Genomic DNA, 19,228 nt, shown 5'->3' on the forward strand with positions numbered 1-19,228 from the left:
TTTAATCCAGATTAATACATATTCTACTCTCCCCTGCAAATATACAATATATAAAATTCCGGAAAATCTAAACTTCAAATAAAAATTGATTTTTCTCAAGACCATACAAATTATATGAATTAAGTAATTAAACACTACTTTTTGTTAAACTGAATGAATTAAATAACAAAGAATCTAAATAAAAGTTATATTTTACCATTTCATCAATATAATCTGATCTATTGTTGATGGCATCATTCAGGAAAAGGCGAGACTAGGCTCTCCATATAAGTGAGAGCTTCAAGGCAACGTTTGTGTGCATTTTTATGGCCATGATAAGAAATTGTGATCACTTTACTCTCCACATGAAACAGCAACAATTGTTTTCCAAACAACATAAGGATTTCATTTTTCTTGGTAATATACAATGGTGTAAACTGAAAATTCATTCGACCCTCTGGAAAGGGTAATGAAAACAACTTAGTCCAAGATTCAGTTTTTCCATAATCTTTCATTATCCATAAGTCAAATTTCCTCTCATCACCATAGTTAATTAGCATACAGAGGCATCCATTTAAAACCCATATCACAGAATCCAAAACCGATTCCCCAAAACAGGGTTGTGATATTTCAGAAAAGGTTTCTTCGGACATATCGAAAGTAAGGATACTCTGATAACTATTGATCCCTGTATCAATACTTGCTCCCCAGTGAAGTGTTCCATTCGCAAACATTCCCATATCACCCAACGGACAGAATTGAGGGTAATTCTTAACCTTCCTCCATGAACCACTCTTCAACCCGTAAATCTTTATTTGAGTTGAGAAAGGGCCAGTGAAATTTGTTGATTTACAGTTAATAACGATAACCTTGTAGTCGGAATTACGTTCATCATAGCCAAACCCATATGCAATAAACCGACTTGCACGCTCTTTATAACCGCAACTGGGAAGTTTCTTGGATTCCCTAGTTGATGGATTCCATAAAAGTATCTTAGCTTGATCAATAACTACACAAACTAGCCCATTACATGAGCCAATGATCCATATATCAGATTTTGAGTATTTCTTTGGAAAATTTAATGAAAGTTCAGTTGGAAACTCTTCATTCAGAACATCTGAGATGTAAACGGATTTCACATCACTAGTACGAACCCATTGAGAATATCTGATAAGAAGCTGTTCTTCATTCTGGGAAGCTTTGAGATGCTTCTTCACGAATATGGGATCAGCAATCAAAGCATTCCAAGATATGGAGACGCACCTGCATCGGAGAAGTGATTTGACTGGAAGTCTGCTTAAAATTTCTGTAATAATTTCTGGAGGCAGGGACCTAACGAGGGTGACTAAATCGGCGGCGGCGGCGGTAGAAGAACTTGTATGAATACAATTTCCCCGCTTTCTCTCTCGATTCATAGGATCGGTCTGGACGTCCATGGATAGAGTTGCGGCGATCGATTCAGAGTGCACAGATTGATTTAGGGGACTCCGTATCCCACTTAAAGTATACAATTCAACTGATCAAACACTGACAAACGTTGACAAAATGTGATGTTTAAACGAATAAAAACATTTTTTTTACTAAATATATAAACGGTTGCGCAATTTAGGGTTTGGGATATAATTTTTCATGTAGTAAAAAGACCATTCGTATGGAATTTTAGGTTAAATCATCATGAGACTCAACACTACTTTTTTTATTTGAGATGTTGAAAAAACTGTTCATTATTTTTTATTTAAATTATTATATTTAAGTTAGAGGGAACTTATGGTTAAGTTAATTTTAAACACAAAAAAAAAATTAAAATGTTTAATATATATTATAATTAATAAAATAAATAATATTTTTAATTCTTAATTTTTAAATATAAATTAATTTTTTAAAGTAAATTGTATACAATCATAAAATAGAAAACATGACATAATTATGTTTTGAATTGTTTATAAACATGACATAATATTATTCCACAATTAAAAAGGAAGAAATCATAAAATTGTTTATATATAAAAATCCATTTTTATGAATCATTATGTTAGTAAGATAAAAAAAATGGAGAAAATAGAAAACACTCCTATATAGGGAAATTTGATCAAATAACCTCAAAGATGAGGTTATTTGATCTGATGGTAAAGTGATAATTTTATTGCGCTCGTGGTGATTTTATTTTTTTTGGACGATTTTTCCCTTGTCGCGAAACGCTAAGTCACTTAGCGTTTCGCGAAGTGACGACATGTGAAATGTCCAAATTGCCCTTACTATTTAATATAACCTGGTGTACTTTTTTTTCATTTTTTTCTTCTCCTTCTCTCTCTTCCCGCTCTTCTCCTCCTTCTCTCTAAACTCCGGCGGCGGCGGCGGCGATCTCGTCGGAGAAGTTCGTTCGAAATCCACTATGAGCTCGACGACGTGCACGAGCACTGTTCCAATAGGTACGTCTATTTGAAGCATGTTTTATTGATGTTCGTTTTCTGAGATTGATTAGGGTTTACTTCCCGTTTCGCTAAGTGCCTTACGATTCGCGAAGGACTTCTCGTTTCGCTAAGTGCCTTACGATTCGCGAAGGCCTTCCCGTTTCGCTAAGTTCATAGCGATTCGCGAAGTCTTAATTATCCGTCTCTTAATCAAATCATGTTTTTATATTGCAGCTGAAGTTTTCGTTTTCTATAATGGAGAGTGGAAACTTGATGCTGATGGAATACTGTTTTTGATGCATCTTCAATCAAAACATTTGATCTACCCCAAAATACTCGTTATGCTGAATTACTTGATATACTCTACGATAGACTTAATCTCCAGATATCAGCATACGATTTAGTGCTCCAAGTGAAGTATGATATTCCGAATATCAGAAATCCAAAACCTGTTTTTATTGATAATGATGGGGATTTGAACACATATCTATCACGCTTGATTTTGGGTCGAACAGTGTCACCATTGTGTGTATCTGTAGTGGAGAAGTCAGCGTTTACTAAAGAAAAGATACCACTACTTACATACCCAACTCAAGAAAGTATACTACCACCACAACTTACTCAGAAATTTGTTCCACCTGTTGTACCCTTGGAATTCTTTGTTGAAAGTCAAAATGAAGCCGGAGAAACCTCTTTGCCTCACATCCCACTTACTCAGGACTTGCATGTTAATAGTGGTGAAAAAGCATCAATACCTATACATCCAAGTGCAAGAAGATCATCATTGGGTACACCAACTAGTGCAAGAAAGGCATCAAATGGTACACCAACAAGTGCAAGAAGATCATCAATGGGTACACCATCTAGTGCAAGACGATCTTCAATGGGTACACCATCGACAGACCCGACAGACACATCACCGCCAGACCCCACATTTGCGATGGCATTAACTAGTGAAACTGTATTGGAAGTTGGTTCGTTCTTTGAAAATAAAAAAGAACTTCAACTTGCTCTATATAAATATGCGATGGCCAATCATTTTGAATTCAAAGTGGAGAAGTCAAGAAAAAATCTTTGGGAACTCAAATGTTTGGATGAGACATGCAAGTGGAGTTTGCGGGCTGTGAAAGGTAAGTTTTCTGAGATGTTTGAGATTCGGACATTTGAGCATCAACACTCATGCTCAACTTTGTCGAGGCCGAAGAAAAAAATGCAAACACCAGCATGGGTTATTGGGCAGTGCGTGAAGAGCAAGTACATGGACCATCATCATAACCACTTGCCTAAGAAAATAATTGAAGACATGCAGACAACTTATGGGATATTTTTGACTTATAATAAGGCATGGAGGGCAAGGGAAAATGCTTTAATAGCGGTGCGAGGGACGGTAGAGGATTCTTATGGAATACTGCCATCATACCTTTACATGTTGGAGAAGTGTAATCCTGGTACCATAACCGACATACAGACAGACGAGCTCGGTCACTTCAAGTATATGTTCATGTCCCTAGGCCTCTCAATTAGGGGTTTCAAATCCTTTTGCCGTCCTGTATTATGTGTTGATGCTAGTTTTCTTAAGCACAAGGTGGGTGGTCAATTATTGGTGGCTATTGCATTGGATGCGAATGAGCAACTATATCCTGTCGCATTCGGCGTTGTTGATTCAGAGAATAATAACTCCTGGACTTATTTCATGCAAAAACTGAGAGACGCAATTGGATTAGTTGATGATCTCGTCTTCGTATCCGACAGACACTCAAGCATCGCTAATGCCTTGTGTGCTGTTTTCCCAGAAGCAGACCACGGTGCGTGCACATATCACATAAAGATGAATATTGTGGCCAAATTCAAAAGTGATAAGTGTCATGCGGAGTTTGATTCGGCTTCAAGGGCATACACTGTCCACGAATTTAATCGTTGGTTTCAGAAAATCAAGGTTAAAGATCACCGGATTGCTGCCTATTTGGAAGAAATTGGGTTCCCAAGATGGAGTAGAGCATTTTTTCCCGGTAAGCGATACAATCAACTGACAAGCAATTATGCAGAGAGTTTCAATAGTCAGAGCAGGGAAGCCAGAAAGTATCCCATTTCAGAAATGGCTGAGTATTTAAGATTCACAATACAACAATGGTTTAACGATAGAAGAGAAAGAGCGTCTAATCACGAAGAAGTTTTATCTCCAAATTATGAGAAGGTGTTACGTGAGGGATTCGAGAAGGCCAGATTCTATACAGTCCAATCCCTTAACCGATTCGAGTTTTATGTGCATGACAATCAGTCCCATTTCAAAGTCAATTTGAAAGACATGAACTGCACTTGTAGAGTATTCGAAGTTTCGGGACTTCCTTGTACGCATGCAATGGCTGCTGCCCGTAGTCGGAATTTGGTTTCTTATGACTTCTGTTCAAGGTATTAATATCTAGCTCACGTGTTCATTCTGTTTAACCAATTAATAATCCTTCTTCTTACTCTTCTTCTTCTTTATATTATCCTCCATATCATCTAATCTGGTTAATAATATGGACATCCTTTTGTTGGATTTTTCTAACAACTGTGTGGACATATTAAAAACCATCTTCTTGAACGACTCAACGTGAGTTTGTTGAGTTTCTTGGATTGTGATTTTTAGCTCTTTGATGAGCTCTGTTTTCATCTTTTTCATCTCCTCTTTCAACTCTATTTTCAGCTCCTCCTTCATCTCATTAAAATCACATCCAACAGTAGGTGTTGGAGCCCGAGGAGAAGGTGTGTCAGCCCGAGGAGAAGGTGTGTCAGCCCGAGGACTTGAGGTCGCGGATGGGGGAGTAAGAATGCGGGCCGGAATCGATTCATAAGCAAGCTTCTTCTTCAAGTTGGCTGCTTCTTTAAGAGTAGCATCAGCCTTTCTCTTCCTCGTGGCAGGTTTGGGGGGAATCGGAGTAACTTCTTCATCTTCACTTTCATCATCTTCATCAAAATCATCTTTTATTACCTTCCCATCAGTAAATCCCTCAAAAAAATCATCAGCTGTCTCGTCGATTTGCTCAAATACATCACCACTGTATAACCTCTTCTCCATGGAGGACTCTTCCATCTCAGTCACATCCGTGGTCTCTAGGGCAGTCTTTACCTCCATCGATGTGTTTTTCCTGTTGGAATGATAGAGTAACAACCTTGGGCGTAGAGGGTCATTAATCTGATTCCTTCTGGCGAATTTAGGGATAAAGCTTTCGATGACCTCATACGTCCACACTTGAAGTGCCAATGCGAACCCATAGATGTTATATGCAAAAGGAGCATAAGGTTGTTCAGCCTTCTCCTTCTTGTCAAAAAATGAGGTACAGAGATGTTTCATGTTCTTGTTTAAACCCTTGAGGGTGGCTCTAAAGGTGACCTTACCCCATGGATATTTGAGGAAAGTGTCCTTGTCTTCCACCATGTTGAGTATTTTTGGAAATATAACTCTTTTTGGGTCAAATGTGAATAGGTACTGGCAAATCAGTACTACCAGCCCCATCTTGAATGCATCTTCCTTGTCTTTGCATTTGAAAAAAGCCTTCTCGAAGTCGCACATTTTCACACTCATGCTCCCTTTAAAGTATTTAACCGAGAGAGGTGGACAACAGCGCAATTTTTCTTGGTCCAACTCAGGATAAACGCCGAAACATAGGCCGGTAACTAACGCATACTCCTTCATACCAAATACAAGCTTTTGCCCATTCACCATGAAAGTTATCTCCTTGGAGTTTGAGCTTAACCTCCTCATCAACATTTGATGTACAATACTTCCTGAGAACTGCAAGAGGGGGGCTGTGAATAATGATCTGAACTGGGTATTGTACACACTCTCCAGAAGATCCATTTCCTCGAACTTATTCACAATCTTCTTCAGGGTGAGGGCACTTTTCCACGAAATCCGACCGGGAAACTCAGTAACAGTTGTTTCTGCCATCTACAAAAGGAAACAACATCATCAAAAATGTTAGAACAAACACATACAAACGTAAGAACTTAGCGAATCGGGAGGAACCTATCGAATCGCTAAGTGCCTCCCGATTCGCTAAGTACTTCGCGAATCGGGAGGCACTTAGCGAATCGCTAGGCACTTAGCGAATCGGGAGGCAGATAGCGAATCGAGAGGTACCGAGCGAAACCGTTAACTGAACATAAGACAGCATTACCGAATCGGAAACAATACGAAACTAATCAGAAACAAACAATAAACTTAACATGCAAAAACCCTAAACAAAAAATCTGAAACAAACACTTAAACTTAACATGCAAAGACCAAAATCCATAAGCAAAAAACCAGAAAATGATCGACCACAACTAGGTATTTAGCGAATCGCTAGGTCCTTACCGAATCGGAAGGTACTTACCGAATCGGAAGGTACCTCGCGAAACCCTGATGAAACCCTAATGGCAACAAAAATATACTGAACAGAAACCCTACTGGCAAAAAAATATATACTGAACATTAACAACATTACACTAACATGCAAAAACCACCAATGAACAAAAAAGCAGAAAATGATAATGAACTAACCTTAATGACGAACGAGAAGAAAGCAGAAATGATCGGGCTTGACAAGATTCAGTGAAGAGAAAATGGGTTAGAGAGAGAGAGTCGGGCGGTTGAAATGAAATGTTCTGAATTTTTTGAATATATAAGGTCTAGCGCGTGTGAGTACGCGCGTCTCTTCAACTTCCGTAGCGAGTCGGGAGGCACTTAGCGAATCGGGAGGCACTTAGCGAATCGGGAGGCACTTAGCGAAACGGGAGGCACTTAGCGAATCGGGAGGGACTTAGCGAATCGGGAGGGACTTAGCGAATCGGGAGGGACTTAGCGAATCGGGAGGGACTTAGCGAATCGAGAGGTCAACGAGCTCCAGCTAAGAGAAGATGGTTTGAATACATTTTCGCTACTATATTTTAATAACGAAATCGAATTCAAACCATTCTCCTAGCTGGAGCTCGTAGTACTTAGCGAATCGTCAAGTACAAAATTTTTTATTGGTTTCATAGGTAATCTATCTCGTTTGACAAGGTATCAACAACAAAGTCATGGTTTTGAAAAGAACATGTGTTAGCAAAACAAACCCTATAATTTTACATGGAAACATTTAGATTCTTCAGAAAAAATCTTTGAAGAAGCGATCGTTGAACTCCAGATAAGAGAAAATTGTTTGAAATTTATTTCTTTAGCTTAACGACTAACGAAATCAAAGTCAGCCAATCTTTGCTTATCTGGAGGTCAATGATAGATTCTTCAAAGGCATTTTCTGAAGAATCTAAATGTTTCCAATGTAAAATTAGAAAGTTTGTTTTGTTAACACATGTTCTCTTCATAACCATGAAGTGATGTAAATACCTTGTCAAATGAAGTTCATGATTAACTATAAATAACAAAAAATCTTGATACTTAGCGAATCGCGAGGTATACTTTGCGAAACGGTAAGTCCGTAGCGAAACGGAAAGTCCGTAGCGAAACGGTAAGTCCGTAGCGAAACGGTAAGCAGATCTGAAACGGAAACACATACGCTCTTATCAGACAGATTTTCTGCAAATATGAACAGATAACAAATAATAACCTAACGAAATGCTCAATGAACCAATATGAACCATATAAGAAATAAGAATCAACCAAAACGGAGAAAATGATGGACATAAAGGAAATATGAAAAAGTTTTTGAAATGAAGAAAATGTAAACAAGAACATAACTGTTAGAATGAAGATCTACCTCGACGCCGTTCAAATAGTTAGAATCGGAGAACTCACATAAACCCTAGTATAAGAAACCTGCATGCAAAATAGATCTAGGGTTAGAAATCGGCAATAGATAAACATAAATGAATTAGTTAGGTTAGAAGAGCTCTGATCGGGTTTGATTTGTATGGATATTGGAGGAAACGGAGATGTCGTCGCCGCCGGCCGCCGTCGTCGCCGGCCACCGTGAGTGAAGGAGAGTATTGGAGGAAGAGAGAGAAAAAAATTTAGTGAAATGAAATTATTTGGGTATTTATACAAACCTCTAATCCACTTCGCGAAACGCTAAGTGACTTAGCGTTTCGCGACAAGGGCAAAATCGTATAAAAAAAATTAGAACACCACGAGCGCAAAAAAAATTATAAAATTCCACCAGGTCAAATAAACACGTTTGCAAGGTCATCTCGTCAAATTCCCCCCTATATATTCAGTTTACAAGTTATCCAAAAATAAAAAATATTTTTTTATCCGTTATAACAATAAAGAAAACGATAACATATTTAGCAAAAGTAATCATTGTTTTCAAAGGCATTTTGTCTGAAAGATTAAAAGGAAAAAATGTATTATCATCTTCTTTCTCTTCTTAACTCAATTACGGAGAGTATTAAGCCAGCAATACTTTATACGATAAAAAAAACACATCATCCATCATTATTTGCAGGATAATAGTTTTTTTCATCAATGATCGAGAATTAGAAGCCAAAACGATCTAAATAAAACACAAAGTTTATGTAGCTTATTGATGATATTATTCATGAATAAAAGAAAGACTTACACCTAGCTGAGCTCAAGAAATCTTGACCAAACTCAAAATAAGTTGATCATTTTCTTTGTGTAATTCAATTATAGATAAGTTAAAATGTAAACTAGCTTTAAGTTATGAGATTGTGTCTCTTTGTTTATTATGATAAGATTCATATGATTCATTTCTCTTTGATATAGGCTTTTGGGTCCAAGAAATTCTCTATCACAATTTCTAATCATATTTGTCAAATTAACACTTTTAAAAACAAGATCAAAATGCAATACAAGTTTAGATATTTTGTAAGAAGATAAAATGAAATTTCAAGTCATATTAGTCCAATGCAAACTAAGTGACATGGTAAAAACTTAATTTTCACACTATATGATCGTCTCTGTCTACCTATCTTGAAGTCTTCGTGAGATAAATTTAGCCCCCAAAATAAGATAAAAAAAGATTGTCATATTTTTTCTCAAATCTAGCCTACAATTTACAATAAGCAAAACATTAATTATTAACAAAACAATCATACAAATATCTATAGGAATGAAAATTTTCAAACTATTCCTCTGTACATAACACTTGTAGCTGTTACAACTCATTTTTACCACTTATGTTTGAATCAGAAATTATCAGTGCAAAAAGTCTACTCAAATTATAATCATATTTCTCAAATTAAGACTTTTTATCAACAAGATCAAAATGCAAGTCCTCAAGATCACATTTGTACATTTGAAAATTCAATCCTCAAATTCAAAAATTTAAATTTTGAGCACTAAATCAAGCAAATAACTCAAATTCTAAGTCCCAAAAACTATTTTGGCCTTTTCAAATTTGGTACTAAGCCATAGATCATACATATTTTTTTGACTGACTTAATATTTCTAATAATTATTTTATACTTATGCAATTTAAGGAACTTTCGCTATACTATATCTTAAGAAATTAATAATAATAAAAATAATAATAATAATAATAATAATAATAATAAAATTGTAAAAATAAAAAGAGAATGGAGGTACTAAAAATATGAAACACCCTTATATATATTCAGTTTACAAGTTCAAAAATAAGAAAGAAAAATCCATATTTATAACAATTAAGAAAATGTAACACATTTAGGAGTAAAATTATTTTTTAAAGACATTTTGTATGAAGGATTAAAAAGACACACTATTATAGTCACCAACTTCACTTGTCTTCTTCCTTGTTCAAAAAAAGATAGATTGATAAACAAATCCAAATTATAGAGAAAACAAAAAATGCAAGCCTTGAAAAACAAGTTGAATGACTGGAAAGCGATGAGCAAGGCCAAGGCTGAAGCCAAGGCCGAGGAGAAGGTAATTTTTAGATCATAAGACAATATTTTGAAAAATAACTTAATTAGACATATATAATGTCTTTAAACATAATTTAATTAGATATGATTTATAGGAAGAAATAGATATAGCAAAGACGAGAATAGAAGTTGCTCACGAGGTGAGATTAGCTAAAGAGGCGGATGCTGAAATGGAGCTTCATCTAGCCAAGGCCCAAAAAAGGTGGAGGAAGATATAACAAAGCACACTGCCAACATTGAAAATTCGGTCGAAACCATGGCACCAACCGGACCAACTCTTGAAACAACAGACCCTAGGATAGCCACGGCTCACCCTACTAATAACATTTGGAGCTCTCCCGGTAACAAACACATTTAGGAGGGTTCCTTCCATTTACTTAATTTGTACCCTTAATTGTTACTTAAATCATATGTTACTATTTTTACTTTTTGCATTAATAATATAAACTTCAATGACTAATCAAATAAATGACATACTTACTATCTAAAAGAAGAAAGCATAATTAAATTAAGAATGACATGCATGCAAAGACAACTATTTAAAATATTGAAAAACTTAGTTTATTGATAGAAATGATGTCACAAAGGACATACATATATATATGAAATTACAAAAATAAATTACATAAAGAAAATTTAAGGGAAATGGGGAGTGTCTAGGGGAGGGAATTGGAATTGGAAGACGAAGCCTCGCCACGGAGTGTCTCCATGGCTATGTTCATTTCCATGATGTGTCGGCTCAGCATGTTGATCACCTCCTCACACTCATTTGCATTGAGAGTGGAGGCCACGACCAACGGTCCGTCACACATGCTTTGGTACATTTTTTGTGTGACCTCCTTCTCCCGGTTTTCTCTCCTCTGCTTCTTCAGCTTTTCTAAAATCTTCTCCAGCCTCTGTTTGGTGAAACTCTCCTGATTCACCATCCTCTTGTTTTGGTCATCTATCGGAAGGCTTCTAAACCTCTCGATAGTCCTTCGAGCACCTGCCTCCGAGGGCCAAACCGTTGGTTGAGGGTCATTGTCGTCATTTATGATGACACACCCCTCAACCCCACATAGGGTGGTTATTTCGTGCATCTTCTTGACCAAGCCAAGCTTCCTTTTCTTGAGTGTAGATTTCCTTGCACTGTTATTGGCAATGAAGGAAAGTTGCACCTTTCTCCTGGTCATAGTGTAACAAAAGTGATGAGAAAAGGAAACAAATATTTATTTGTGAAACAATTGGAAGAGGAAATATGTTTTCACTGATGAATTTGTTTTCACTCAATGGCTTTATTTATATGCATGGAAATTTGTAGCAATTAATGATTAAGGATAACCACAATCCTTCCTAGCAAAAATAAAATTAAAAAATGTCCAAAAATATAATTGTTAAGATTTTGTAAATAATTATGTAATTACCTTAGTCCATTATTGACTAAATAGCTAGGATATGAATATAAATTAAAAAAATATCATATTTAGAATAATATCTTGATATCATTTAAGGAAAAAAATCTGAAATTTATATTACAACAAAAAAATGTTAGTGCCATAATAATTAATTTTTATAAACTTTTGGGATAATATTTTAATATCATTTAAGGAAAAAAACCATAAGTATTTTAATTATAATAGAACAGTTCATAATTAATATTGAATTAGTAAAAAGTATAAATAAATAAAAAATTAAAAAAGTGATGTTGATAAAAGAATATAAAAAAAAAATTATGTAATACTTGTGTGACGTGTTAATCATATCCGGACAAATTTAAAAAATAAAATAAAATAATTGTTTGTTTAACTTAAAAGAATTAGCGAAAACATTAAAAAAACTTGTGTCACAATCATAAAAAATAACTTTGTACCAATATAATAATCTCCTAAATAATGAATAAATAAAAATAGTCACAATACATTGAACTAGACTAATAATAAGATAAATCCTTAATCCATCGATAAACATAACTATAGAAAAGACAAAGATGAGGGAAACATCGAAATCAAAAACTTGATGGCCGACAAAGATTCCCAGTATAAGATCTCTATATATCAAAAGTTCCTAAATCATGATAAAAAAAAACTCAAACTAGTCACGACACATAAATGATCAAGACTACTAATAAGATGGATGTTCAATCCATTCAAAAATATAACTAAAGGGAAGATAAAGAGGAGAGAAATATCCAAATCAAAAACTCGATGACCTACAAAGATGGCCTGAGTAAGATCTCTATCAAAAGTTACTAAATCAGGGTAAAAAAAGGACTCTTATTGAGCTCTATCAAAAACAATTATGCCAAATGAATGCCGCGATACAACTCTTTGTGAAAAATACATCTAACTCATTTAAGTGAAGAAAAATTGATCCCTACATGCTACATCCTGCAATCTTGCCCACATTCAACATAAATAATCTTCAAAAGCCATTAAACAAATCATAGGATAAGGTAAAAGTAAAATTCATCGTCAAAATTAACCAAACTTGAAATAAAAAAAAAAATGTTGTGGTATCACCCTACAAAACAAATCTTACTGAAGTAGCCAAGTAAAAGTCGGCTTAATAGACCAAAAAATTACAGGTTTGATTCCAACTGAAAGCGTTTTGATTGATTCGTCATATTTTCATTTGTTTTCTTCATTAAACTATAGAGTCTATTGAGACTTGACCACTAAATGCATTGCAATATCAAAGAAAAACGAAATTAACCATCATTATATTAAAGTTAATAGGATTTTCATCAATACAATAGAGATAAAACACAAAGTTTGTGTAACTTATTTATCACATGCACTATTTATGAATAAGTTAAACAATAACTAGCTTCAAGTTCTAAGATGATGTCTTTTTGTTTATGATGATAAGATCCACATGATTCATCTCTCTTTAATATGAAGTGTACAGTCCAAGAAATTTCCAATCACAAATTCAAATCATATTTGTCAAATTAACACTCATAGAAACAAGATCAAAATACAATACAACTATATATTTTGTAAAATGTCAGATCATATTAGTCCAATGCATACTATGTGACTATGAAAGAAACTTAACTTTGACAATATATGAGTCTATGTCTACCTATTTTAAAGTCTTCGTTAGCCCCAATAACAAGATAAAAAAGATTATCATTTTTCTGCTCAAGTCTAGTATACAATTATACAATTATACAGGTATCTATCTAGGGATGAAAATTCTAAAACTCTTTTATGCCCATAACACTTGTAAGATTGTTACAACCCATTTTTTATCACTTCTGGTACAATAGGTTGAATCGGAATTTCAATGCAAGAAAGGTATACTCAAATTATAATTATATTTGTCAAATTAACATTCCAAGCAACAAGTTCAAAATGCAAGTCTCAAGATCATATTTGTACAAATTTAAAAAAAAAATCAAGCCTCAAATTGCAAAATTATAATTTTGAACCCTAAATAAGGCAAATAACTCAAAATCCATTCCCCAAATAGCTATTTTGGCCTTTTCAAAATTGGTAGTAATTAAGAAGTAAATCATATATACTAACATAATATTTCAAATATTATAAAAAAAAATCTTTATACATATGTAATTGAAGGATTTTTTTGCTGAACTGTAACTTAAGAAATTAAAAATATATATAAATATAATAATAATAATAATAAAATTATTTATATATAATAATCCATAATCATGAATCATGAATCATGAATGGAGATTACTAAAATAGGAAACAATTCAGTTTAAGTTGTCAACAACAAAAAAAAATCCATAGTTATAACAATAAAAAAAAATGTAACACATTTAGGAAAAGTAACAATTGTTTCCAAAGACATTTTATATGAAAGATTAAAAGAAAAAATGTTATTATCATCATCATTTTCACTTGTTTTTTTCGTTCAACTACAAGGACTATTGAGACTGCAACTCTGACTACTCTCCATAATCAAAAGAATAAAAAAAAAAAATAAGTCATCATTACTTGCAGGTTACAAGAATTTTCATCAATGATAGAGAAATATAAGTCAAATACGATTCAAGTTTGTGTAACTTATTGTCCACACTATTCATTAATAAAAAAAACCTTACACTTAGTGGAGCAAAAGATACTTGACCAAACTCAGAATTAATTGATAATGTTAATTTAATTATAGATAAGTTAAATTATAAATTAATTTCAAAATATTATATTGTGTCTCTTTATTTATTGTGTACACTAACTTTAAGACCGCACAAATTATATGAATTAAGTAAAACACATATTTTTTTTTTGTTAAACTGAATGTAATGAAAAAACAAAGAATTTGAATAAAAGTAATCTTTTACCATTTCATCAATATCCTAATGAAATAACACCAATTGTGCTCCAAACACTACAAGAATTTCATTTTCCTTAAAATATACAATGGTGTAAAACACTATAAATCCATTAGATCCTTTAGAAAGGGTAATAAAAACAACTTAGTCCAAGACCCAGTTTTTCCATAAACCTGCATAAAAACTTATCTCATATACTAATTCAGTTTATTGGTTTTATTAGGTTTCAATAAAAACGACTAAATTGAAGCATAAAAACATCTCTTATACTAATTCTAACTATGAATGAGATAAGTTTGTTTATAAACCACAGCTATTCCTTTTCATTTTTAATTTAAAGTATTTTAAAGTAATGCAAAAATATATAAATAGTTAATCAATTTCTTTGTTAGAGAATCTTTTGAAACAATTATTTTATTACCATCACTTTCTTATTTATAAATATTATTAAAATAAAAAAGTAAAAATGATATTATTTATATATTGTAAAAAAGTAGAATTTGAATAAATGAAACTTTTTAAGTGAAATAATTTTTCGGCAAAATTTAAGAATATGTTCAAAAGATTTGGTTAATAAATATTTTTGTACATTAATTTTATTTTTGGCTAAGTAAAAAAATGAAATGGTTTCAATAGAAAATTAATAATTGTGGTATAAAATAAAAGAAATAAGTTTAATGAGTTATATTGTTTTAACGATGTTATTTGATGATAAATTTTGTATTTTATCAGTATTTATACAAGAAAAAAATAATTAAGATAAATTAAGTGATAAAAGTATATATATATATATATATAAAAGTATATATATATATATATAAGTATATATATATAAGTATATATATATATATATATGGAAGGACAAAGTTTTTAATATCCACATTATTCTATTTCATCTAATATAAAAAATTCAGTTTAAGAAATGTCTTACTCAAATTATATCATATTTTTCAAATTAACACTTCTAGCAACCAGATCAAAATGCAAGTCTCAAGATCATATTTGTACAAAATTTTGAAAATTCAAACCTCAAATTACAAAATTAAAATTTTGAACCTTAAATCAAGTAAATAACTCAAAACTTAAGACCCAAATAGTTATTTTGGTCTCTTGAAAAATGATACTACGCCATAGATCATTCATATTTGTTTTACTAACTTAATATTTCAAATAATTATCAAACAAATCTGAATAAATATGTAATGTTTCAAGGATTTTTTTCACTGTACCTTAAATGAAATGAAAGGAAATAATAAAAAAATTTATATATGATAATCATAGAAATTAATCATTATGTTAATAAGATAAAAGAGAAAGAGAATAGAGTTTATTGAAAATGTGAAACATTTCAGTTTACAAAGTTGTCCAAAAGAAAGTAAAAAAAAAAAAAAAAATCATAGTTATAACAATAAAGAAAATGTAACACATTTCACATAAATAAACATTGGTTTCCAAAGGAATTTTGTCTGAAACATTAAGAAAGCAAAGACTATTATATCATCATCTTCACTTGTCTTCTTCCTTCAACTAGAGAAACTATTCGGACTGCAACACTAACTCCTCTGCAATATCAAAGGAAAAAAGAAAACACCAATTATTAAGTTAATAGTTTTTTTTATCAATAGTAAAGAAGTAAAAACCAAACATGATCCAGATAAAACATAAAGTTTATGCAGTTTATTGATCACACACTATTCATGAATAAAAAAGAGACTTATACCTAGTCAAACTCAAAGATACGATGATGTTAATTCATATATAGATAAGTTAACTGTAAACTAGTTTCAAGTTCTGAGATATTGAGATGACATCTCTTTGTTTATGGTGATAAGATTCACATGATACATATTTCTTTAATACAAACTTTTTAATCAAAAAATTCTCTATCAAATTATAATCATATTTTCCAAATTAACATTCCTAGCAACAAGATTAAAATGCAATACACTTATATTTTGTAAAAAGATGACATGAAACTTCAAATTATATTAGTCCAGTGCACACTAAGTGATCATGGAAGAAACTTAACTTCAAATATATGAGTCTATGTCTACCTATCTTGAAATTTTCATGAGATATGTGTAGCCCAAGAACAAGATAAAAAAGACTGTCATCTTTTTGCTCAAGTCTAGCATACAATTGACAGCATGTAAAACATTAGTTATTGAAAAAAGAATTATACAAGTATCTATCTAAGGGTAAGAAATTTCAAACTCTTCCTTTTGCCTATTTTCCCTGCAAGTAAATTTTAATCCAATACATTTCATAACTTTTTTTTATTGGATTTGATTTGTTCACATAATACTACATATTTTACTTGCTCCTGCAAATATACAACATATAAAATTCTCGAATCATCTAAACTTTAAATAAAAACTCATTTTTCACAAGACCACACAAATTATATGAATTAAGTAAAACACATACTTTTTGTTAAAACTTAATGTAATTAAATAACAATGAATCTAAATAAAAGTAATCTTTTACCATTTCATCGATCATCTGATTTATTGTTGATGGCATCGTTCAAGAAAAGGCGACACTAGGCTCTCTGTATAAGTAAGAGCTTCAAGGCCACGTTTGTGTACATTTTTAATACCGGGATAAGAAACTGTGACCACTTTACTCTCCAGATGAAACAACACCATTTGTTCTCCAAACAGCATGAGGATTTCATTTTTCCTAGAAATATACAATGGTCTAAAACACTGGAAACCCATTCCGCTTTTTAGAAAAGGTAATGTAAACAACTTAGTCCAAGACTCAGTTTTTCCATACTCCTTCATAACCCACACGTCTATTTTTTTCTCACCACAGTTAAATAGCATACAGAGGCATCCACTTAAAACCCCTATCAATGAATCCATAATCAATCCCTCAAAACAGGGTTGTGATATTTCAGAAAAGGTTTCTTCGGACAAATCGAAAGTGAGGATACTCCGATAATTATCGATCCCTGTCTTCATACTTGCTCCCCAGTGAAGTGTTCCATTCACAAACATGCCCATATCACCCAACGGACAAAATTGAGGGTAATTCTTAACCTTCCTCCATGAACCACTCTTCATCCCGTAAATCTTTATTTGAGTTGAGAAAGGGCCAGTTAAATTTTTTGATTTAGAGTTAATAACAATCACCTTGTAGTCGGAATTACGTTCATCATAGCCAAACCCATATGCAATGAACTGACTTCGACGCTTTTTATAGCCGCAACTGGGCAGTTTGTTGGATATTCTAGTCGAAGGGTTCCACAAAAATATCTCAGCTTGATCTAGGACCACACACACCAACCCATTAGTTGATCCAATCATCCATAGATCAGATTTGGACGGTTTGATTGGAAAATCTAATGAATGGGCATTTGGACATTCTTCATTCAGAATATCTGAGATGTAATAGGATTTCACATCACTAGTACGATCCCATCTCATAAGAAGTTGTTCTTCATTTTGGGAAGCTTTGAGATGCTTCTTCACGAAAATGGGATCAGCAATCAAAGCATTCCAAGATATGGAAACGCACCTGCATTGGAGAAGTGATTTGACTGGAAGTCTGCTTAAGATTTCTGTAATAATTTCTGGAGGCAGGGACCTAACGAGGGTGACTAAATCGGCGGCGACGGAAGAACTTGTTTGAATAAAATTGCCCCGCTTTCTCTCTCGATCGGTCTGGATGTCCATGGATAGGGTCGGCGGCGGTCGATTCAGAGTGCCCAGACTAATTCTGGAGAAGAGACTAAAAATGAAAGTAAAGTGACAGAAATCAGGGTAATGTAGGGTATTATGTATCCCACTTATTTGATCTAAAGTATACAATTCAACTTATCAAACAAAAAATTAGTCAGACGGAATTCCAATAAGCGTTGACTAAATGTGATGTTTAAAAATATATTGAGCGCCATGAATCAAAAAATATTGTCAATATTTAACATTTTTTTTTATACATAAACATGAGAAAAAAATAGTTGTTTGAAAACTAAGGACTATTTTTTCTTTCCTTTTTTACTATAATTTTTTCTTAAAAAGAAGTAAGAATTAAGCAAGATTATTAAAAAATTATCATATTTAATATATTTATCAAACTTATTTAAATTTCCGGTATTCAAACGATTATTCCTTCTTTAACAAATTTAATAAAAAAAATTAATAATCAATTTAGATTGAAAGATTTGTTTTATTAATAAATTGAAATCATTTTCTTTTATATAAATATTAATAAATGGAAATCTTAATCATCAAATAACACTGATAAAACAACTTGCTCATTTAAACGTATGCACTAATAAAAGTTCATTTAAACATACATACTATAAAAAAATAGCATATTTAACCTTTTAAGTAAAGAATAATTAATTTTTATTTTTTAATTTATATATATTTTAATTAAATATTAATATATTTTCTCTCATCCTTTATTATTAATAAATGAATCATTTATTTTTATCTTTTTATAAATATTTTATTATTTTTATATGAATAATTATTATTCATTATTTTAATTTTATTATATATATATATATATATATATATATATATATATATATATATATATATGGGCATTCCTTATTTATTATTTTAACTTTATATTTTTTTCTTTTTTTTATAATTTTTTCTTATATTAATATTAATTTATTAATTATTTTAAAATCTAATGAATGGGCATTTGGACATTCTTCATTCAGAATATCTGAGATGTAATAGGATTTCACATCACTAGTACGATCCCATCTCAT

General features: G+C 32.3%; 3 protein-coding genes across 3 annotated transcripts; all 3 read right to left on the bottom strand.

Annotated features, from left to right (window-relative positions):
• Positions 1-233: 233 nt before the first annotated feature.
• LOC124924920 (F-box/kelch-repeat protein At3g23880-like) lies at positions 234-1,415 on the bottom strand. Its single transcript, XM_047464902.1, has one exon. It carries the CDS (start codon positions 1,413-1,415, stop codon positions 234-236), a length of 1,182 nt encoding a protein of 393 aa, XP_047320858.1.
• Positions 1,416-10,873: 9,458 nt separating this feature from the next.
• LOC124924921 (agamous-like MADS-box protein AGL80) lies at positions 10,874-11,389 on the bottom strand. The gene has a single exon (XM_047464904.1). The coding sequence runs from the start codon at positions 11,387-11,389 to the stop codon at positions 10,874-10,876; it is 516 nt and encodes a 171-aa protein (XP_047320860.1).
• A 5,614-nt stretch (positions 11,390-17,003) lies between these two features.
• LOC124924922 (F-box/kelch-repeat protein At3g23880-like) lies at positions 17,004-18,176 on the bottom strand. Its single transcript, XM_047464905.1, has one exon. It carries the CDS (start codon positions 18,174-18,176, stop codon positions 17,004-17,006), a length of 1,173 nt encoding a protein of 390 aa, XP_047320861.1.
• Between the last annotated feature and the right edge of the window lie 1,052 nt (positions 18,177-19,228).

The sequence above is a fragment of the Impatiens glandulifera genome, chromosome 2, assembly GCF_907164915.1.
Source record: "Impatiens glandulifera chromosome 2, dImpGla2.1, whole genome shotgun sequence".
Lineage (NCBI taxonomy): Eukaryota > Viridiplantae > Streptophyta > Magnoliopsida > Ericales > Balsaminaceae > Impatiens > Impatiens glandulifera.